The 22,880-nt window shown below is 44.9% G+C and overlaps 1 protein-coding gene across 1 annotated transcript in view; it reads right to left on the reverse strand.

Moving 5' to 3' along the window:
• Window positions 1–616: 616 nt before the first annotated feature.
• Window positions 617–22,880, reverse strand: part of GNB5 (G protein subunit beta 5) — a 63,505-nt gene continuing 41,241 nt past the window's right edge. The window contains exons 6-13 of the mRNA XM_012442197.3: window positions 22,203–22,279; window positions 16,078–16,210; window positions 11,651–11,794; window positions 9,434–9,525; window positions 7,490–7,538; window positions 4,404–4,500; window positions 2,934–3,100; window positions 617–1,274 (exon numbers count right to left, since the gene is read on the reverse strand). Coding sequence (XP_012297620.1) covers window positions 1,263–1,274; window positions 2,934–3,100; window positions 4,404–4,500; window positions 7,490–7,538; window positions 9,434–9,525; window positions 11,651–11,794; window positions 16,078–16,210; window positions 22,203–22,279 — 771 coding nt within the window. The 3' untranslated portion in view covers window positions 617–1,262. The remainder of the gene's footprint in view (window positions 1,275–2,933; window positions 3,101–4,403; window positions 4,501–7,489; window positions 7,539–9,433; window positions 9,526–11,650; window positions 11,795–16,077; window positions 16,211–22,202; window positions 22,280–22,880) is intronic.

A 22,880-nucleotide genomic window follows, 5' to 3' on the forward strand; every position in this document is an offset into this window, starting at 1 on the left:
TGAGTTTCGCTCTTGTTACCCAGGCTGGAGCGCAATGGCGCGATCTCGGCTCACCGCAATCTCCGCCTCCTGGGTTCAGGCAATTCTCCTGCCTCAGCCTCCTGAGTAGCTGGGATTACAGGCACGCGCCACCGTGCCCAGCTAATTTTTTGTATTAGTAGAGACGGGGTTTCACCATGTTGACCAAGATGGTCTCGATCTCTTGACCTCGTGATCCACCCGCCTCGGCCTCCCAAAGTGCTGGGATCACAGGCTTGAGCCACCGCGCCCGGCCGGCAAGAAGATCTTTTAATATTGTTTTTCTTTCTATATAAGAGGAACAGACATTATTATTCAAGACTATCAGTCAATCTGCATATGTTCTTATAAATGCAATGCAATACATATGAATATAACTTATATGGACAAACTCCACTTTAACTGAAATGTTTCCGCTAATTCTACTGATAGGTTTTTAAATAAGTTTCCTATCTTGTGTACCCATTCAGAAAAGTTTGCTTGCTCTCAGAAGCATTTGTTTACAGACAGCATTGGCTTTTTCTCTGATTCAGAGAAAATGCCCTGTCCAAGTGACACAGTGACATATCATCACATCATCCATGAGTCAAACAACCTGTCCATTTTAGGCATTTCTCTGCATCCTTTATAGCAGTTCACCATAGACAAAAATGTTTTATCTGAAAAAAAGACAATAGAACAGGAGGCTGAAAAAGATACTTTTACAACAAAAACACATTCTAAAAAAAGTGATCTTTGTCTAATTAATTATATTTGGAATTGGAATTTGCTTCTATCGCAGACCAGTTACCAGTCCTCAGTCCATAAAACCAGCACTTCCAGAGGAAGGTTCCAGGCATCACAGTGCACATCAAGAAATATCAGACTTTAAAGTGCTCTGAAAATGAATTGATTCAAATAAATAATATTGAATATATTAACTGCTGAATTCTACTGGTGACAGAATGAGTTGAGGCTAGTATAATTTAGAATAACCTTAAAAACAGATAAAAACAGATACATTTTAAAAAGTGTTCCAAAAGAAAAATACTGTACTTGAAGGTATTCTCGAAGTGCTGAAGGCTCACACTAGTGTATTTCCAGAAGCGACAGTTTTAATAGTCATATTGGAGATGCTTGGTGACCTCTGAGTCATGGGTTGCTCCCCTAAGCTAAACTGCAATAAACCCTAAGCCCCTCTAGAAGTAATATCTATTTACATGTGAAGATTTCAAATTCTCAGGTATACATGAGTGCATTTATGATTAGGCCCAGACCTGTGAAGACACAAACAGATAGTTTTAGACCTTTAGTTAATAACATATATATAAAACTTGAGCTTAAAGAGATAAAGTTAGTCTATTTGTAACATGCATGGGCATACGTATATGTGTGTCTACACACACACACAAACATACACACTCCTTCAAAAATAGTTTGCTCATGTGCCTTAGAAGGATAACACTGTACTCCTAGCAATTGAAAAGTGCTTCTTTGGACCTGCTTCCCTCCTCCCTTGGTTAATCGCCTCTGCAGCCTCCTTACTAAGGCCTGGCTACTCTTCCAGATGCCATTTGAACCCATACAGCTCACTGTGTATATTAACATGACTTTACTCATTTAGGACACTCTTACCCAGGAAGATGAACTCACAGGTAACTTTTTTATCTGTTTCAGGAATTTTGCAAAAATCCTTTTCTCTATTTATCCTAACACTAGACTACTCAACTTACCTTCTTTAGAAAATACACCCACATCTCAGGACAATACAGAGCATCAAATGACTATGTACTTTTGAAGAGTCTGTTTGAAACTCTCCCCCAACCCTGTGTCCAGCAATCCTAAAACTATTATGCCATGAATTTGTCCAATCCTAATTAAGTGCCCTCCAACAAAGACCTGCCTTAAACCAGACCAAAAAAACCTCCTGCATGCCTTTGCCCTCCCCTTCTGAGATGCCATTACACCTCTACCAGTTCTTGATTTTCCACACTGAGGCAAGCAATAAACTTAGCTTTGCTCTATAAATGGGCTTTTTTTTTTTAAAAAAAAAAAAAGACACAGTCTTGCTCTGCTGCCCGGGCTGGAGTGCAGTGGGATGATCTTGGCTCACTGCAACCTCTGCCTCCTGGGTTCAAGTGATTCTCCTGCCTCAGCCTCCCAAGTAGCTGGGACTACAGGTGTGAGCCACCACGCCTGGCTAATTTTTGTATTTTTAGTAGAGACAGGGTTTCACCATGTTGCCCAGGCTGGTCTTGAACTCCTGAGCTCAAGTGATCCACCCAACTTGGCATCCCTAAGTGCTACAATTATAAGCATGAGCCACCATGCCTGGCCTAAACAGGCGATTTTGGTAGTATTTTGGGGGAGCCAACACTCATCTAGGTTATGAAACTCTCTTCAAGAATTTAACAAAAGCCATGAGGGCAAATTCATATGCTCCAAATTTGGCATGTAATTTCAGGGGCTTCACTTCCAAGATTAAGCTATAGAAAAATTAAAAAGAAAAAAGTAGCAATTTCAAGGGCTTCACAGCCTCCTGGATCTGTGACCCTTGTCATCACAAGGTCAGTAATCGTAATCAGAACCCTAACTATAGAAGAGACTTGTTATCTGTGATTTGCTAAAGACTAGAATCACAACAGTCAGACTTTTAGGGTCAAAAGGAAGATTCTGGATTATCCAGCCTAACTATTCCTTCAACTAAAGGGGGATACACAGTTGTTGAGTCTGTGCTTGAATACCTGCATTGATGGAGCACTCACTACCTCTCCACACAACTCATTCCTTCTATGACTGTGGGCAGAGTGGAAATGGCAGCTCGGCATGGCTGACCAGGCCCATCTGAGCTTACTCTGATAGCCTTTCCTCTGCTTCAGAAGGCCCATCACCCCCCTCTCCTCTCACACACAGGAAAACAGAAAACCATCTCTTACTCTGAGGGTATGATCCCATGATCCTGAGCAGAAAGCAGTCCCATCGGGGGAAACTCGTAGAGTGCTAACACGGTTTTCATGTCCAAACAGGATGGAGACCCGGGACCCCTTGAGAACGTCCCAGACGTTGATAGTGTAATCATTGTATCCAGCAAACAGCAGGCGACCTTGAAGCGGGGTCAGATGATAGCTGTTAAGACAGTTCCTTGCCTCCTGTTTCTCATTTGATGACTCACTCCCTCACTCATTCAGTAAGCAGTGATTTAGACCCACTGAGTCCCAAGCACTGTGCTTTGCCTTGAGGATCGAAAGGGGAGAAAGCACAGTCACTACCCGCAGTGGAGGATGCGGAGCTGAGAGGAACAGATCACTGTAGCATCCCATGGTAACAGCCATAATGCAAGTGCTTTACACACGTCAAGTGCTACGGGACCAGAGAGGAAGGGGGATCAAGGAGGGCACTGCAGACACGAGTAAATTATTTGTAGTCATCTGGTAGTTAATAACTTGTAAAACTTACTTAAAGAGAGAAAATTAAAGCGACATTTGAGTTGGCTCTTGAGGGTTGCACAGGAGTCTGTCATGCAGAGAAGGCAGGGAAGCGCAGTTCCAGGCAGGAGAAGGAACATCACGTGTAGTATAGGATGTGTCTGGGAAAATGTGTGGTCCAGGCAGCCAGCCTGTTAGCTCTGCCTTAACTTTCTATTTTTTATTTCTTTCTTTTTTTGACATGATACTTCCAGAGCTACACTTTAACTTTCACTGGTAATGTCCCACAAAGGAGCCATGAGCTTCAGGGCACTGAGAAGGGACTCTTTTTTTTTTCTTTGAGTCAGAGTCTCGTTCTGTCACCCAGGTTGGAGTACAGGTGGCATGATCGCAGCTCACTGCAACCTCCATTTCCCAGGTTCAAGTGATTCTCCTGCCTCAGCCTCCTGAGTAGCTGGGATTACAGGTGTGTACCACCACACCCAGCTAATTTTTGTATTTTTAGTAAAGACAAGGTTTCACCATGTTGGCCAGGCTGGTTTCAAACTCCTGACCTCAAGTGATCGCCTGCCTTGGCCTCCCAAAGTGCAGGGATTACAGGCACGAGCCACCCGTGTCTGGCCCCAGAAGGGACTCTTGCTTCACCTCCACCTTAGAGAAACATTCCCTTTGGGGCCTGAAGAGAAGCAAAGGCTGGGGACAAAATGCCTGAGCATTGCAGATTCGAATTTCTGACACTTCATTGTCTTGAAGGACAGCATTAGGTAGGTATACAGCCGTCATTTCCCCTGGAGGGAATGGAGCTAGAGGAAGCTGCCTGGGGCAGGGCAAAGTGGGAGGTCAGAAGCTCAGAGAAGAAAAACTGATGCAAATGTGGAGGAGGTTCACAGGAAGCCAGTTGACGAAAAGCCTGATGGAGCGCTAGTTTCATTCTGGTCCTGTCTTATGGTCCTGGGAAACGTTTGTGAAATAAAATCTTACCACTGAGGGAGAAGTCCACGCTGGATGCTCCAAATATGATACTCTCTTTGGAATAGATGGCAACCTCCCTGTCTGCCCGCAGGTCATAGAGGCGACACTGGGGTGAAAATAAAGAAAGAAGCACTTACTTCTGGCTCCAGTTTGGTGACACGATGACCACAGAGCTACAGGTAGGTGCCAGTGACTTGTGTCATTTAAAGGATGAAGGAAAAACTTCTTAGTTTTCCCTATGGTTATTTCCTCCTTTGGTCCCCGGTTCCTATTAATTTCTGAGTCAGTAAAGAGTCCCGATTCCTAGTAACCTCTATGAGTCAGTAAAGAGTCAGTAGAGAAACAGCAAATACAGCAAATTTCTTCAGGTATAAAAACAAAATTAGATCCCACTTTTTTTTTCTGATAAAGGACCCATGTTCATTATAGAAGATTTGAAAATATTCAGAAATGTATACAGAAGGAAATGAAGGCCACCCTAAATCCTAGAGGTATTTACTAATTCTGAACTGTTTCCTTCAGTCTTCTTTTTATTTTATGTGTGTATGTGAATGAGTTGGATGTTTCATTTTTGCTTCTATTAACATTAGGTTATACGTACTTTCTTATAACATTAAAAGGAAACTTCAAAAAAGATGATTGACATGGTTACTGAATATATCAGAATCTATTCAGCCTAACCCTGTTTCTGTTGTGTCTAATTTTTCTCTTTCATAAACAATATTATAATAACTATTCTTCTCTAAAAATCTTTACATGTGTTTCTGGTATTTTCTGTTAGACACAGTGAACCCCAAGTTCTTCTTCAAAGAATCAGCATGTCAGTATGTTCAGCTCTCTTATTCTTTAATTCTCCATTTTAAAGTTTATTTTCCTTGTAGTTTCAATAAACAACTTTTTCCACCAGTTCTAATCAGTAGTTCACATCTGTTCCCCCAGTCCCCTGCCCCATCCAGACTCATCCCAGTCACCTGCTCTGGCCACCTGCTCTGGTCACCTGCTTTGATTCCTAGTTACCTGTCCTGACCTGCCCCTAACTGTCCTTCCTGCCAAACCACCCAGCCCGCCACTCTGGCTCATACCCCTGGGTCCCTTTAAAACAGCCAATCGGAATTAGACTAGACTATGTGGTCTAACCCTAGCCAATAGGGGAACGACACAGCAGTAAGGGTGACCACTGTCAGGCATAAGTACCCCTTCCCCTCCCTTGTCCAGGTGTGTGTTCGCCATTGTTCCATCTGTGAGCTGTACCCTTCTATAGAAGTAAATTGTCTTGCTGAGAAAATTTATATTCAAGTGCTACTTCCTTTGCGGCACCAAAAATTTATACATAACATTTTCCTTAGACTAGGTGAGAAACAGAATCCTTATCAGGAAATAGCATGACCAGATCAGAAGTAGAGATGTTTTGTTGTTTTCTTTTGAGATGGAATTTCCCTCTTGTTACCCAGGCTAGAGTGCAATGGCGCAATCTCGTCTCACTGCAACCTCCGCCTCCCAGGTTCAAACAATTCTCCTGTATCAGCCTCCCGAGTAGCTGGGATTACAGGTGCCCACCACCATGCTCAGCTAATTTTTGAATTTTTAGTGGAGACAAGGTTTTACCACATTGACCAGGCTGTTCTTGAACTCCTGACCTCAGGTGATCCACCTGCCTCGGCCTCCCAAAGTGTTGTGATTACAGGCATCAGCTATCTATAACACCTGACCTATTTAATTTTTTAATTTTTCACCTTTTTTTTTGTTTGTTTTTGTTTCTGAGATGGAGTCTCGCTCTGTTGCCCAGGCTGGAGTGCAGTGGTGCCACCTCCGCTCACTGAAACCTCCGCCTCCTGGGTTCAAGCAATTCTCCCACCTCAGCCTCCCAATTAGCTGGGATTACAGGAGCCTGCCACCATGCCTGGCTAATTTTTGTATTTTTGGTGAGACAGGGTTTCACCATGTTGGCCAGTCTGGTCTAGAACTCCTAATCTCAAGTGATCTACCTGCCTTGGCTTCCCACAGTGCTGGGATTACAGGTGTGAGCCACTGTGCCCAACCACAGAGATGTTTTCAAGCTCGTTTCCTATGGCAAATCTGCCCTCCAGGAGGGTGGTGCCAACTATCCTGACGCCAGGCTTGTTCCAGGCTCCTCACCAACCCAACCTCTGGGCATTTCTTTGCTAATCCAAGTGACAAAGTGGCAAAATGGGCATCCGATCACTTAAAACGTGCATTTCTTTGATTATGGGTGACTTCAAAAACATTTTCAGGTATTTACTTGCCATTTTGGATTTACTGCTTTGTAAATGACCTGCATTTTACTCTCTTCTTTAATTGGAGTGTTCATTTTATGGCTTATGCAACCCCATTCATAACTACAGGACTTTAACTTGGCCTGTACTATATATGGCAACAATTTTTCCAAGATATAGTCCCTTATATTTTGTTACATATTTTTGACATACAGAAGTTTTAAATTTTCATTATTTCAAAACTCTTGATCTATTCCTCTGTAATTCTTCTATAGCAGCAAATCAGAATGAAAACCATTATTTCATAAGATATTTGATATTTTGAGGACAATAAGAAAATATTTTTTCTCTTGAAAATAATTTGGCAATCAGTATCAAAGGCCTTAAAACTGGGTTTACTTATGGCTTAGCAAGTTACATCTGAGAATTCTAAGGAAATGATAGGAGAGGTACAAAAAACACTTATGGCAGTGTTTTTAACAGAAAAAAAAAACCCTTGAGAAAAGCCAAATGTCCAAAAATTGAAGACCAATGTCATGTCCATAACATGGAATACTACCCAATCATTAAGAAAATATAATGGAGAGAAATATTTATCAGTCTGGGAAAATGTTCACATTCTGTTGTAAGTGAAAAGACCAAATTATAAAGCATTTTGTTTGTTAAAAAGAAAAAAAAGACAGAAAGGAATTCATCCAAGTGTGATTTTTCTTGGGTAAGGAGATCAGGGTAATTTAATATTCCCCCAAATTTTCTTCGATGAATACTCATTACTTCTATAACCAGAAAAATAGTTATTTTCTAAAAATAAGTTAGCAGATCTCTCAAATAGGAAAATCACTCAATAACTTAGAAACATACCGTAGCATCATCTGACCCTGAAGCAAAAGCATCTCCACTGGGGTAGTACCTGCAGAGAGAAAGTATGGGTAGAAAGTACTTTATCTAGGGTGGTGATTTCTGACCCTCAATGACCATCAGAACCTTGCTAGGCCCTTGGAATCAGAATCTTTACATGTAGGGACTCAAAGAACATTTGCAGCAGAAGATGGAAGAGGAAGCTCATATGTCAGGTCCACTGGCTTCTAGTTGCCTTCCCTGTAAGTGGGGAACAGTGACACTGGCCTTGCAGAGTGAGATAATATGTGTTTATACCAGGCACAGAACACAGAGCTGTAAATACCTGTAAATACAGTTTCCCTCAATCACATACCTAATTCCTAAGCCTTGGCTCAGAGCTCAGGGATAAGAAAGTGGTTATGAGCACAGACACTGAAACTCAGATGCACAAAGCCACATTTGGATGTCTGTACTGACCCTTTACTACATGTGATACTTTTGGCAAATGACTTCCTCTTGCCCAGCCTCAGTTTCCTCATCCGAAAAGTGAGAATAATGCATATTTTCTGCTGTGAAGATTAAATAAGACAGTTCATGCAAAGAATCTGGCACGGTGCCAAATAAAACACATTCAATAAATGATGATTATTACTGTTTCTGTCATTCTCTTCTCAATGATTAGTGGGAACTATGGGTCCTAAATTATAAGCCAGAGGCAGAATGAGAGCAAATGTCTTTAAACCGCTCCACTCTGCCTCACCCAGCTGTGTTCCCCACACCTTCTAATGTTTCTCCTTTCTTCATCTCTAACCCAGGAGTGTTGTGTCTTCTACCAGCATCCCTGAGCTGTGGCAGCCTAACTCGTTAACTTGTAGGTAGATAAAATCTCAGACATTTCACAATTCTTGACATTTCTCTGTCTCTACCATGTCTTCCTTAGTTCCAGTCACCATCATTTCTTTCTTGAACTCAGACAACCACCTCTAACTGGTTGCCATATTTCCATTCTTGTTCCCTACAATGTATTCTCCATACAGCCAGGGATCCTTTTTGTTTGTTTAGTTTCTTTGTTTTTGAGACAGGGTCTCGCTCTGATGCCTGGGCTAGAGTGCAGTGGCACCATCTCAGCTCACTGCAGCCTCTATCTCCTGGGTTCAATCAATCCTCCCACCTCAGCCTCCTCAGTAGCTTGGGACTACAGGTGCATGCCACCATGCCCGGATAATTTTTGGCATTTTTTTGGTAGAGATGGTTTCGCCACGTTGCCCCGGCTGGTTTTGAACTCCTGGGCTCAAGCAATCTACCTACCTCAGCTTCCCAATAGAGCAAACTTTTAAAGGCAAAACATGATCAGGTTAGCCATCCCTGCCCCTCCCAACTCAAAACTCTCCAGTGACCACCTGGCCTTTTGTTAGGTCCCCTAACCTTTCATCTCTGTGCTCTTCCACCAGCTCTTCGTATGCCTGGCTCTTTCATCATCCTGGCCTCAATGTAAATGTCACTTCTCAGTGAGCCTGTCTTTGACCTCTAAGAAATGACCCATCCCATCTCCCTGTTTTATTTTTTTCATAGTAGTTATCAGTATTTGAAGTTGTATACTTGTTTGTGTCTGGTCTAGTTTGTCTCCTGTAAGAGAGCAGAGACCTTGTTCATCTTGTTCACCAGTATATTCCCAGTTTCTAGCATAGAATCTAGCATATAAATACTCAATATTAATATTGAATGGATGGATGAAAAATGCTGATTCAACTTAGGGAGGATATTAATTACTTCTAATGCAATTAAATTAAAATTCTCCATGAATTCTGGAGCACTGTTCAGTTCCACCACAATCAGCCTTTCTTGCTGGGGAGGCCTCTCTCAGCCAAGTAAACTCAGTCTGGAGGTGGTTCCTGGGCTAAGGATTACCCAAGCCAGGTAATGCCGATAGAACAGAGAGGTGGCATGAACACTCTACTCACTGACCGGACACTGTTGATGTCAGATTCATGTGTTTCAAAGGCCTGCACACACTGGCCGGAGCGCATGTCCCACACCATGGCTTTCTTGTCACATCCCTACAAATGCAAAATTACCCAGAGTTATGGCCACTTCCAGGAATGTCTATAGACAAGGCAGAGTCCCAGGTATATAACAGAGACCATTTATTTCCCATTAGCAAATGGTTGACAACATACTTTTCTGAGACTATTTTTTACCTGTGGGCACTTTCCTCAGTCAGCAAACCCTTAGAAGTCTAGAATCATGTCTTGGGATGGGAGGCAGGAGGGGAGGCACTCAGCTTTCTCTTTTAGCTTGTTTTCTTCTTTTGCACATTTCTGAGTGGAGGCAGGCAAACCCTTCTTACCCTCCCCGGGCATCTCCTTTCCCTTCATTTTTCCTTCTTTTCTCTCTCCTCTTTATACTTGCTTCCCTGAGCCCAGAGGGCAAGGCAGGCAGGCAGTGGTACATGGTGGGCCCGCCTTTCTAGTTGTGACATTAATAAATGGGTTGGCAGTGCCCAAATGAAGCAGCCAAGAGTCCCAGCTTTGTCTTGGTGTATGGGGTAGCCCTCAGCAAAGCTGGAGAGCCAGGTGCCCTGGGCCATCTGCACCCTCAGCAGCACGCCAGGGGCCCATCAGGGTGCTGCCAGCGATGCACTGGGTGGCTTAGGAGAGTCACCTCCCTGGGCATCTGCCTCAACACCTGTAAGGTCAATGTTCTCTTCAGGTTGCTAACAAGACTCACAGGGTCACAGACATGAGCGTTTTCACATTACCCTATCAAGGCTCTGGGAGCAGTTTGACAAGTTCCTGCAGAGTGGTCATGTTATCAGCTCAAGTAGTAGAATGCGGATTCTCAATAGTCAAATAGCTTAAATGGTCAAACAGCTTAAACAGTCAAAGAGTAATGGCTTAAAATTGGTGTCCAAGTCGTTAGTTTCAACTTGGAGCAGAGGGAGGTGTGTAATGAAGCGCCATCACACATCTGAGAAAGGCCTGCTGTGGGAGTGGGAGTTCAGCACCCTGAATGTCTTTACCGAACATGTGGGCAAAGAAACCAGAAAGGCTTTCGCATCTTTAGAGGACACAAAATTGGATACACTTTTGTGCTCTGAAAGAGACAATATGATCTACAGTAATGGCAGTAATTTTTTAAAAAAACGGTGTAGTTGAGGAGACATAAATACAGTGATACCAGGCACAGGGATGAAACATCTCCACATGGCCAAATATCCAGGAAGAAAATCAGAGTCCCTGCTAACTACAGCTCACAAAGTCCTGGCCTGGATCCCGGGATCAATGTGTGGGCAGCCTGGAGCAAAGGTCCCTTATGTGTCCCAGCTACAAAAGTCACCTGACAGTGTGTGCGTCACTGTCCTGTCTCACCACTCCCTTTGACGGAGGTGAGACAGGACCCGCGGTAAGGTCAGCTGGCCCAGCTCTCTCTCCTTATTCTCAGGCTGTCCACAGAAATACCCGCCCCTCCCATGTGCACACACACACACAGCAAACTCTTCCATTGACTGCTTGTACCATCCTGGGGAGGGGAGGTGCAAATATGACTGTGCATTATGCCCAACTTATAGAGGATGCCACTTACAGTCAGGCAGCAAAGCTCCAACCCAGTCACCCTGACTCCTAGTCTAGTGCTTCTCTGAGTCTCTGTGGCCCTGTGTGCCAACTCTGAGCTTTCCAAGCCTCTGTTTCTTGCACCCTGTGAGGGGAGGGAGGATGGTGGTTGGCATGGGCAGGGTGAGACTGTGCCTCACAGGCCCAAAGCCCTGGAGGCGTCACAGCATTGCCTCAGCTCAGCAGCCATCTGACCTGCCGTGCCCTTGTGTACATCTCTGACGCTCTCAGATGCTCACTCTCTGCTATTTGAGGAATGACATTTTAAAATGTGGCTGATATGCACCTTGAGTTGCAGCACTCATACAAGAGAACATTCCAGATTACTCTGTAGACTGCTAACATCAGTGGCAGAATGGAAGGAGACTCTCACAGCCCAGCGCTGAAGCTGCCCACCAAGACCCCAATGTGGTCACTCTGCAGGAGCTGGGGGTTTAGTGGGGAGTTGAGTACAATTCCTGCAGCCCCTTCTAGGGAATGCCTAGGCCAATACATGAATGGACTAGAACTGCCACCATAAGCCTCCCCAGTGGACAGGGGAGCCCGAGGGAGTTTCCATTGGGTCTTTTACCCCAGACACGAAGGTGTTTCCAGTTTCTGAGGGGGCCAGGTCCAAGCAGAGGACATCAGCCCCATGTCCATGGAAGCTCTGCAGCAACTGCCCACTCTCCACGTCCCACAGGGCACACGTGCCATCACCGCTTGCTGTCAGGATCTGCCCACAGAAAAGGACACGAAGTGTGTGGCTGTGATTATTGCTTCTGCTGGGGGCAGTCAATCAGAGGCTTAATGTTCCGCAGGGAAAGGGCAGACTCTACACACACACACACACACACACACACACACACACACACACACACTCCACTCCCCCCCACACCGGCTGCATCAGAAATCTCTCTCCTGTACCAAGGCAAAAGTGCATTTCCGACACCCTCACAGTCCTTGAGTTATGTGTTTATGTGTCTGTCTCCCAGCAGAGCTGAAATCCTGGCGGCCTCGTGGTGGTACCTACAGGGCTCTACACATGCCTGGCTTGTAGAAAGAGTTCCATGAATCTCTGCTGAACAAAACCTTTGATGTCTCCCACTGCTGTGCAGGCCAGACACTTAAAGTGCTTCTTGGATATTGATGCACACACATCACTGGGCTGCTTGCTAATACAGAGTCTGGGGTGGGGCTTGAGAGTCTACATTTCTCACAGGTTTCCAGGGGATGTGAAGCCTGGTCACTGGGCCACACTGGGAGCAGCAGGGGTCTCTCTGGCATCTTGTTGGATACATTTTCTGTTGCTGCTTTTCCCGAGCACAGTGCTGCCCAAGGCTCCCCAGGGCCATGGGTGGGAGCCAGAGGATACTCATGCATGTATAGGTTCAAGAAACATTTGCTGTGTGCTGACAGTGTCTGCCAGGCACTCTGCTAATGCATGATGGTTTGCAGAAAGGCTGTGTCTCAGTTTCTGTTCTCCCAGTACTGTTTAATAGGATTGCCAATAAGAATGAAACCAACATAATTCCCCATCCCTATGTTAAACAATTCTGGCACCTGGCCAACTTTCCTGTTACTATGTTAAAACATACTGAGACCAAGTAAAAATAACCTAACTGCTTGCTGCAGGAAATACCTGATCCTGGGAGAAAACACCATGAATTGGCTGGGCGCAGTGGCTCACGCCTGTAATCCCAGCACTTTGGGAGGCTGAGGTGGGCGGATCACCTGAGGTCAGGAGTTTGAGACTAGCCTGGCCAACCTGGTGAAACCCCATATCTCTACTAAAATTACAAAAATTAGCTGGGTGTGGTAGTGTGTGCCTGTAATCCCAGATACTCAGGAGGCTGAGGCAGGAGAATCAGTTGAACCCGGGAGGCAGAGGTTGCAGTGAGCCAAGATTGCGCCATTGCACTCTAGCCTGGTGACAGAGCAAGATTCAATCTCAAAAAAAAAAAAAAAAAAAACACCAAAAAGGACCATGAATTGACTATTGACTAGACAACTTACCAAGATTAACAGCTTCCTAATGCAGACTCACTTCAAGACTGCTTCCTTGCTGGGCTCACCAATCCAAAGCTAAAACGGCCTTGCAAGATCCACCTTAAAATCACCAAGCCTGGGCCCTGAAATCCTGTAAGTATGCTTCCCTAACTCCTCCATTTTCAGACACTACTAAGATTCTGCCAAGTTGAGCTTCTCCCTTACTGCGGCAGGTCAGATAATCTTAGCTTTGCTCGGTTGCAAGTGTTTCTGATGTTCGCTTGGGGAGCTGACATCACCAGTGGACAAGGATCAATTACAATAGCATGAGAAGTGCTGGGATCCAGGTGAGCACACAGGAGGGTCCCAAACCCAGTGTGGTGACTTTTGAGTTGGTCTTCAAGGAAGAGGGAGAGCTGGCCAGGTAAAGGAAGGGAAGGAGAGGGAGGCACTCCAGGGAGCCTGTCAGCATTAAATGAAAGGTGAGCCCGTTCACAGGTGGGGACTCAACCTGAAGCCAAGAGGGCACTCTGGAAGCTTCTGGGCAGGAGAATGAGAAGAGCAAACGTATATTTTAGGAAACTCTGGCAGAGGCCCAAAGAGCCTCTGGATAGCTTACAAGTACAAAGGCTGGCCACAGAGTACAGGCACACAGGGGTGCCTGGGGAAAGACATGGGGGCAGGGCTGGAGTTTTGCTTTTTGTCACTGCCAGGGTGTGTGAGCACCGGGCTCTGGCTGATCATACCTTTCTGGGGTTGGGAGAAAGGCAGTGAGGGTTCAGGGTTTGGGGCCCTCATAGGCCCAGGGAACACCATCACAGAGTCCCGGAGCCAGCTGGGTACTGACGGTGATGGAGTGGACCTGCAAGGGAGAAGCTCTGAGAGCAGAGCCTCCCTACTCCCCGCCTTCTGGCTGCTCCACAGGGCCTGGGTGAGGTGATAAGACTGTGGAGGAAGTGGCTCTTGCAGTGTAAGTGTCTGCAAGAGAGCCCTTTGCAGGTGATTACTGACAGGTGAGAAAAGAAAAGAGGAATCAGGACTTACGCTGCTAGCATGCAATGCACCCACTGACCATACCACATCTTCAATTTCCAGCTGCTGATGGGCTCTGGCCCCTCTCCCTTTGCCCCCTTTCTCTTTCTCTTCCCTCTTTCTTATATGTTAGGCCTTGCACTAAAGAATCTCATTTTTTCCCCAGGACTTTGGGAGGCCAAGGGGGGTGGATCACCTGAAGTGAGGAGTTCAAGATGATCCTGGCCAACATGGTGAAACTCCATCTCTACCAAAAATACAAAAATTAGCCGGGCCTGGTGGCACACGCCTGTAGTCCTAGCTACTTGTGAGGCTGAGGCATGAGAATCGCTTGAACCCAGGAGGCAGAGCTTGCAGTGAGCTGAGATCACACCACTACACTCCGGCCTGGGCAACAGAGTGAGACTCGGTCTCAAAAAAAACACTTATTATTTTTTTCTTTTTCTGCAGTGAAGGAACAAATTACGAGGAGGGGACTCTGTTCCTGCGCTGGCGTTGCACCCACTGGCTGTCCACAGGACCTACTCCAGCCTTGACTTCCCTCAGGAGGCCTGCAGACATCTAACCAATATCCAATCCTGCTGTCTGCCTCCGGAGCCACCCTTTATCCCCTCTGCCTCCCAGGCCACGTCCCCGCCGAGGTAGCCAGCTTCGACCTCCCTCTATCTCCCGCTAAGCTGCTTGTTGAAAAAGAAAGCAATTTCTAACCTACAGGTTACCCCTTTCATCCCCAACCCTGCCCCGTGGCAACACAGAGCGAGGCTGATAGGTCTCCACAGAGGGGCTTCAGATGCCTGCCTGAGCCTGCCTTCATCCAGCCTAAATGTCTTCTGTTGCTTTGGTTCGCCTCAGGCCGAAAGACATCTGGTTTTGGCCACTGTAGCCAGCCAGTGGCCACAGCGCCCCCTGCTGAACAGGTCTGCAAGATTCCTGGTTAGGCTCAAATAATAGGTGTAAACAACAGGTGTATAATGGCGATGCTGCAAGTCCCAACATCCCTCCTGTCAGCAACTGAACAATTATTCAGCCATCTGACTTCCCTGCCTCTAACCTCCCCATCCCTCCTGACATCAATCCACTAAAGCCAGAGTAAACCACGGAAGGCTTTAATCTGACTCAGACATTCTCCTCCTGCAAAGAAACTCAAATTGAACTCACCCCTGCAAGGGCTCCCACCACCTACAGGGTCCGGCTCAGGCAGTAAGGGAGCCCTGAGACCCGGCCCCAGCCACCTCTAGGGCTGCCTGCCTCCCACTGTACTCCCTCACACTCTGTGGCCGCCTGGAGTGGCAGGGGTCCCTCTTCACTGAGAGGAGCAAGTCTGTGACCAACCCCTCCTGTTCTGAGCTCCCCAGTTCCCCCACTGTCCAACCATTATTGGTTTCCATGAAGGTCCCTGAGGGCCAAGCCTGAGCTTTCAGCAATGTGGTATCTGGCAATGTGGGTGGTGGGTACTGAGAAGGTTTGCTGAGTAAGTGTGAATAAATAAACGATGCGGTGCTTTCACCACTTGCTAAAGAAATCTGTGTTGTTTTCACTGTAGTGTATTCAAAGTAGAGCAAAGATTTAACATGGTGAAGCACTTTCTTTTTGCCTTTGTTAAAACAAGACTGTAAAGTGAGATGCATGCAGTGCACAGCTCTGAAGCCCAACAGCTCAGTGAAGCTTTACACAGGTCAGCACTCAGACCAGGACACAGTAACTGCCTCCACCCCAGGGGGTTCCCTGCTCCACTCCCACCCTTGCCAAGTCAATCAGAGGAGGATTTTCAATATGGCATGCAGTTTATCTCAACTCTTTCAACAATCACTAGCCCCCCAACTTTCTCATGTTATTAAAAATAATAATAGCTAATGAGAAACAACAGGAGCTTCCTCTTGGAGCAAACTACTGGAGCACACCCATCTTGTTCAGAGAGATGCCGAAACCTTCCTCTCCTCTCAGCTCCTCTTTAGTGCTCCTCGGCAGGTTGGCCTACAGCGGGGACCACCTGTTTACCTGCATGTCAGAGTTGGTGAAGCTGCAGGCCGACAGGTAGTTGGTGTGCATAGCAACAGACTTCTTTTTGGCAGCCATGTTTTCATTTTTGTCAAACGTCAAGGGGTACACAGAACACTTATTATCCAAACCACTAGGATGGAAAGAGAGAAGTACCAAAGATTAATGCAGAGTAACCGAACGTGTCTGCTTTCCCAATCACATAAACTTTTCAACATATTTTCTTTAGCAGTATCATATATTGTAACCTTTCCTCCAACTTTTAGTTTGAAGATTTTCTTTCCTTCTTTTTTTTTTTAAAATAGAGACAGGGTCTTGCTATGTTGGCCAGGTTGGTTTTGAACTCTTAGCCTCAAGAAATCCTCCCCTGGCTTCCCAAAGTGCTGGCATTACAGGTGTGAGCCACTACGCCAGACCAGTTTGAAGATTTTCAAACCTACTGTAAAACTGAAAGAAAAATAGTATACTGAAGACCCAGATCCCTTCCCTTACATTCACAGACTTAACATTTTGTTATATCTGCAGGAGCAAATTCTGAATCATTTAACTGCAAACTGCAGATATGACGTTTTCCTTCTAAACATTTCCATTTGCAAATTTACATCTCCTAAAAATAAGAACATTCTCCTATCTATCTACCACATCCTTATCACATTTGAGAAAAAGAACAAAATCTCCATAACATCATCTAATAAGCCAGTCATATTCAATCTTCCCCGACTGTCCCCAGGATCCAGGGACCCACCAAGGCTGACACATTGCATTCAGCTGTTATGTCCTTTTACGATCTTTTAATCTCAAACAGACTCTACCTACTGTTTGTTGTTCATGACAGGAAATCTTAGGTGTGCAGTTTATAGAATGTCGCATATGCTGGATTTGTCAGATGGTTTCTTAATTGTTAGATTCAAGTACTGTAGAACATTGTGGCAGTAAGAATATCAAGGTGCTACTGTGTACTTCTTTCTTACTGCTTCCTGTCAGAAAGCTTGTCATGTCTCTTTCAAGATTGGTGAAACCTTTAGGGGTGCAAAAGGGTAATTTATTTTGATAACTTTGGATGGTGTCTTCCATATTTATTAGTTGGTCTTTTTCTATAATGAAGAGTCCTCCTCCCCAGCATCACTGTACACCCATCAATTTGTTTTTCTTCTTAACTGTATCATGATCCATTATTATCATTACTACATTTGATGTTCAAATTACCCCAAATTTGGGGCATCTTCAAGCCAGCTCCTGTTTTTTATACATATATATACATATAGATATATATTTATACGTTTATTGTGTGTGTGTATATATATGTATATATATTTTTCCTTATTGGTCTTTGACATTCCTTTATACTTTCTGGAACAAGAAAATATCCTAGGCTTACTTTATTCTTTTCCTGCCAAAGACCTAACTTCAGCCTTGCCCTAAGGTGCCCTGATTTTTTTTTGTAGGCAACAATATTTAAGATGGGGTCACTTTTTTGTGGGGCAATGGGAAAGCCAAGGGTTCCTTTTGCTTTTCCAGCTGCTTGGGAGGTACATAGGTGTGTTCTTGGGTAGTTTCTTATTGGAATTCAGCTTTGTCAAACTTGTTTATAGAATGTGTGGAGGAGGCCGGGCATGGTAGCTCACGCCTGTAATCCCAGCACTTTGGGAGGCCAAGGTGGGCAGATCACCTGAGGTCAGGAGTTCAAGACCAGCCTGGCCAACATGGCGAAACCCCATCTCTATTAAAAATACAAAAATTAGCCATGTGTGGTGTCATGCACCTGAAATCCCAGCTACTTGGGGGGATGAGGCAGGAGAATCGCTTGAACCTGGGAGGCAGAGGTTGCAGTGAGTCGAGATGGCACCACCGCACTCCAGGGTGACACGAGTAAGACTCTTTATCTCAAAACAAAACAAACAAAAGAATGTGTGGAGGAGAATGATTTGCACTTAGGCTCTGGTAAGGGACAAGCATGCCATGGACTATGATCCTCCCTGACCCCTGAGCTGGGATATGTCCTCCCCATTCTGAGTAATTTCTCTGTTGAGATACTTATTACTTAGGGCTATCTGCATTGCTATGAGAAGCAGGAAGGTTTTGCAGGGTGATGCATCCAGTGTTGAATCTCTGCTTTAGCACCTAACTAATGTTGTGATCTTGGTTACGTATTCATCTCTGAATTCTGTTATGACACCTGGCCCAGTGCCTTGCACACAGGAGCTTGTAGTAAGTGTGCAATACCTGAATTAAAGCTTCTTAGGGATATGGTTCTTAAATAAGAAATACTTGTATATATAATCAATTGATACGTTTTTGAGGGTAAGGTGATTGTGCCAATACCATTTGGGTTAGCTTTCAAGTTTGGAAATACTGAGAGAGAGACCCAGGAGCCAGGGACACTGAGATAAAAAATATCCCCATTATTACCTACGATGACATTTAGAGAATGTGGCATTGGTGTGGGTCTGTGTGATAAGAGAGTTGCAGGGATGTCACACAGTCAAGGTTGGGAAACATTATGTCACACTTACCACTAGATACTCAGATTATTCACAGTTGCTCTTAGTAGTTTTGAGAAAGGTCTGTGAAGGGGAGATGGTGCTTTAACCTGTGATGAGGAGTCAGTACCAGTTCAGTTTTTGATGCTGTCTCATCCACTGGACCCCCATATTTTGAAAAATGCCTTCACAGGTCAGGTGCGGTGGCTCACGCCTGTAATCTTAACACTTTGGGAGGCTGAGGCGGGCAGCTCACGAGGGCAGGAGATTGAGACCACCCTGGCTAACATGGTGAAACCCCGTCTCTATTAAAAAACAAAAAATTAGCTGGGCATGGTGGTGTGCACCTGTGGTCCCAGCTACTCGGGAGGCTGAGGCAGGAGAATTGCTTGAACCCAGCGGGTGGAGGTTGCAGTGAGCTGAGGTCACGCCACTGCACTCCAGCCTGAGTGACAGAGCATGACTCCATCTTAAAAAAAAAATGCCTTGACAATGTTCATACCTTGAACTTCCTTTACTTTGGCTCTCGTAACAGCCAGTGAGGCAGACGGGGAAGGTACTACCACCTCCCGCATGCCAGGGTGGGAAACAGAGATGACAAGATCAGGGCTCCAGCCATCCCTCCACTCTGAACTCCGTTTCTGCACCAAGATAAGTCACCAGGAAGCTATCTACCTGGGCCTGGTAAGAATGCTGTCTTCCTTCCATCCCCCTGCCCTCATGGGAATTCTGCTGCTGCATTCCATTTAGTGAGGGTAAAAATAAGATGCCACAGCATCATTTCCTAAACTACTGCTGAAGACACTGTTCACTGTCATCATATTCACTATGTACTACAGAAGTGAATATGTACCCAACATATTCCCTCTGTAATTTAGAACTAGATATCTAATATTTCAATATTGGACACTGAGGGATTATGTAACACATCCAGCTCCATGCATCTGCTAAAATTAGTGCCCAATTAGAAACATATTACCTTAGGATTTAAACAAATGTGGAGAACTTACGATTCCTACTGAGTAGTGAAGAAGTGACGGCAACAGAGGTCTGGCTTTGCCCTCAGCTACTTGGAAGTGATCTCTGGGCCCCTGGAATGTCCTGCCTGGTAAGAGTGGCTTGGTTTGCTTGGGGGCTTTGGCTACCAGTTTAATAATGTGATTTATGATGGGGGCTTTGGGATGCATCATAACAGGTCTGATCTCCAGAGGAACTTGAGACTAAAAGTATTCGCTGAACTTCTAGCGAGACCTGAGAATAAAGGTGAACCATGCAGGCAGAGTGTGGTCAAGCCCCCAGTAAAACCTCTGGACACCTAAGGCTCAGGGGAGCTTCCCCAGCTGGCAGTACTCTGCATGTATTGTCACACACTATGGCGGGGGGGAGCAATGCCGTCAGTCACTGCTCCAGGGAGGCGATGACTGGCAGCTCTGTGTCTAGATGCCTCCTGGTTTCTGCCCCATGGGGCTCTTCCTTTGGCTGTTTCTAATTTGTATCTTTCCACTGTAATAAAACTATGGTAGTAAGTACTTTCATGAGTTTGGCGAGTTCTAGTGAATTCCTGAGGTTGTGGGGACCCACAAATTTGTAGCCAGAAAGGGGCAATGCTGGAACTGTGCCTTCTAACTGTAGTTGGCTAAACTCCTTTGCACCAACCTTATAATTGTGGCCTATTTCTCCCTTGCTTGCTTTCTCTAAATAAATAGATATACACACACACACACACACACACACACACATAAATATGTATGTTTATATACATATATATCTGTCTTTTATTATAGCACCTCTTATCCTTTTAGGAAGTATACGGTAATAAATTTTATATGAATACTGGCATCTATCTGTAAAGTGGAGACACAATCCACTTTTGAGCTGTTCTACAAATTAAAAAATATGGGCCAGGTGTAATGGCTCACACATGCAATCCCAGCACTTTGGGAGGCCAAGGTGGGTGGATCACTTGAGGTGAGGAGTTTGAGATTACCCTGACCAACATGGCAAAACCCCCTCTCTACTAAAAAAAAATCAGCCAGTCATATGGTGCATGCCTGTAGTCTCAGCTACTCAGGAGGCTGAGGCAGGAGAACTGCTTGAACCAACAGGGCAGAGATTGCAGTGAGCCAAGATTGTGTCACTGCACTCCAGCCTAGGCAACATAATGATACTCCATCTCAAAAAAGAAAAAAGTAAAATATACATATGTGAACATGGGCTCCAAAGGGACATGTGATCTTGGTCACTGGAAGGAGAGTGAGAATATGCCCTCAAGGCAGCCATCCAAAGGGAGGGGACACGGGAGAAGATGGTTGGTGTGACTAGCTAGAGAGGGCTCCAAAATGTTTGCTTGGAGACTCTGGCTTTTCCTCTTTAAAATAAAATTCTTTCTTGCTGATTATAAAGAGAAAAATTCCCATAGTCCTATCATCCAGAAAGAACTACTATTTTATTTGGTATAGTTCCTCGCAGCCTTTATAATATGCCTTTTTAAAACATGGCTGAGATGCTGTGGCAGAAATATTTTGAATGGTCTCAGAATTGTTCAACACAGACAGGGAATTATGTTGATTTCAGTTCTCATTGCCAACCCTGCTAAACTGAGCTCCAGGAGAATAGAGAATAAGGCGCACTCTTCCTAGTAATCTTAATGACTTTTTCACATAGCGTAATTGGGGATTTTCCTTTTTAATCGCTGTATGATATTCTATTCATTTCAAATACCACAATTCACTTAAGTTTTCTTTGATGGGAATGTTGTTTTTGTTTCTTTTTTTTTTGCTTTTATTTTTGAGACAGCGTCTCACTCTGTCACTCAGGCTGGAGTGCAGTAGCATGATCACAGCTCACTGCAGCCTCAACCTCTCAGGCTCAAGCAGTTCTCCCACCTCAGCTTCCAGAACAGCTGGGACTACAGGTGCATACCACCACATGCAGCTAATTAGAAACTTCTTTTTTTTGTATAGACAAGGTATTACTACATCGCCCAGGCTGGTCTCAAACTCCTGGGCTCAAGTGATCCTCCTGCCTCTGCCTCCCAAAGTGCTGGGATTACAAACGAGAGCACCATGCCTGGTGTTTTTTGCTTTATTTTTAAAAATACTACAATTAATGTCTTTGTCCATATGGCTTTTCTATGTTTTGGATCAGTCTCTTCAAATGAGTTGCTGGATGTGGAGTCACCAGATGAAAGGCTATCAGCTTTTCAAGGCTTCTAAGAGACATTATCAACTTGCTTTCCAAAACTGTTTTTAAAGTTTATAGCTCTGCCAAAAGCATCTGAGAGAGCAGGAGATAGGCCTGAAATGTAACTACTGTCAACTTGTGATGAAAATAATTATGAAAGAGAGTTTATGGTTCTTTTTTTTTTTAAGAGATGGGGTCTTGCTACATTGCCAGGCTGGACTTGAACTCCCAGGCTCAAGGGAGCCTTCCACCTCAGCCTCCCAAGTGGCTGGGATTACAAGTGGGCACCACTGTGCTGGCTTATGGTTTCTTCTTTGACCAAGTTCAGGGAAGGATTTAGCATACTGCTTAACAAGTAAAAAACAAAAACTGTGAATTCCTGTTTGTTTACTTGTTTTTGCCAAGGCAACAGTATTTTATGGTTAACACAAAATCTGAAAAGCTGCTGTGGCTCCAACTTACCCACAAGCAATGGCACATCCCGATGGGGCATAAGCACATGCCATCACCCACGTGCAGGGCATAGTGACCGCGTGCTCCTGAAACACAGCACAGAATGAACAACCAGCACTTCCACACAAAAACCTTTTTCTTTTTTTGAGACAGAGTCTTGCTCCGTTGCCTATTCTGGAGTACAGTGGCGCCATCTCAACTCACTCCAACATTCGCCTCCTGGGTTCAAGCAATTCTCCTGCCTCAGCCTCCTGAGTAGCTGGGGTTATAGACGTGTACCATCATGCCCAGTTAATTTTTGTATTTTTTCAGTAGAGACAGGGTTTCACCATGTTGGCCAGGCTGCTCTCAAACTCCTGACCTCAAGTGATCCACTAGCCTAGGCCTCCCAAAGTACTGGGATTACAGGAATGAGCCCATGTGCCCGACCACAAAAATCTTAATGTTTAAATTTTACAAAATAAAATCATCCAATTCCCACTGAATTACATTATAGTTTCAAAGGGAAGTGGTGTAGGGTAAAGATAGTCTCAAGACTTCTGAGGGGACTCTCATAATCAACTTTATGTCACATATTCTAAAAGTTAAAAAGCTCAACTAGCAAAAGCAAAACAAAACCAAAAAAACCATTCATGTTTTACTTCCTTCTTAATGTTATACTCCCTTTGTTCATCTGCTTACCAGGGC

This window comes from Aotus nancymaae, unplaced genomic scaffold (genome assembly GCF_030222135.1).
Source record: "Aotus nancymaae isolate 86718 unplaced genomic scaffold, 86718_ANA_hifiasm-v0.15.2.pri h1tg000062l, whole genome shotgun sequence".
Taxonomy (NCBI): Eukaryota; Metazoa; Chordata; class Mammalia; order Primates; family Aotidae; genus Aotus; species Aotus nancymaae.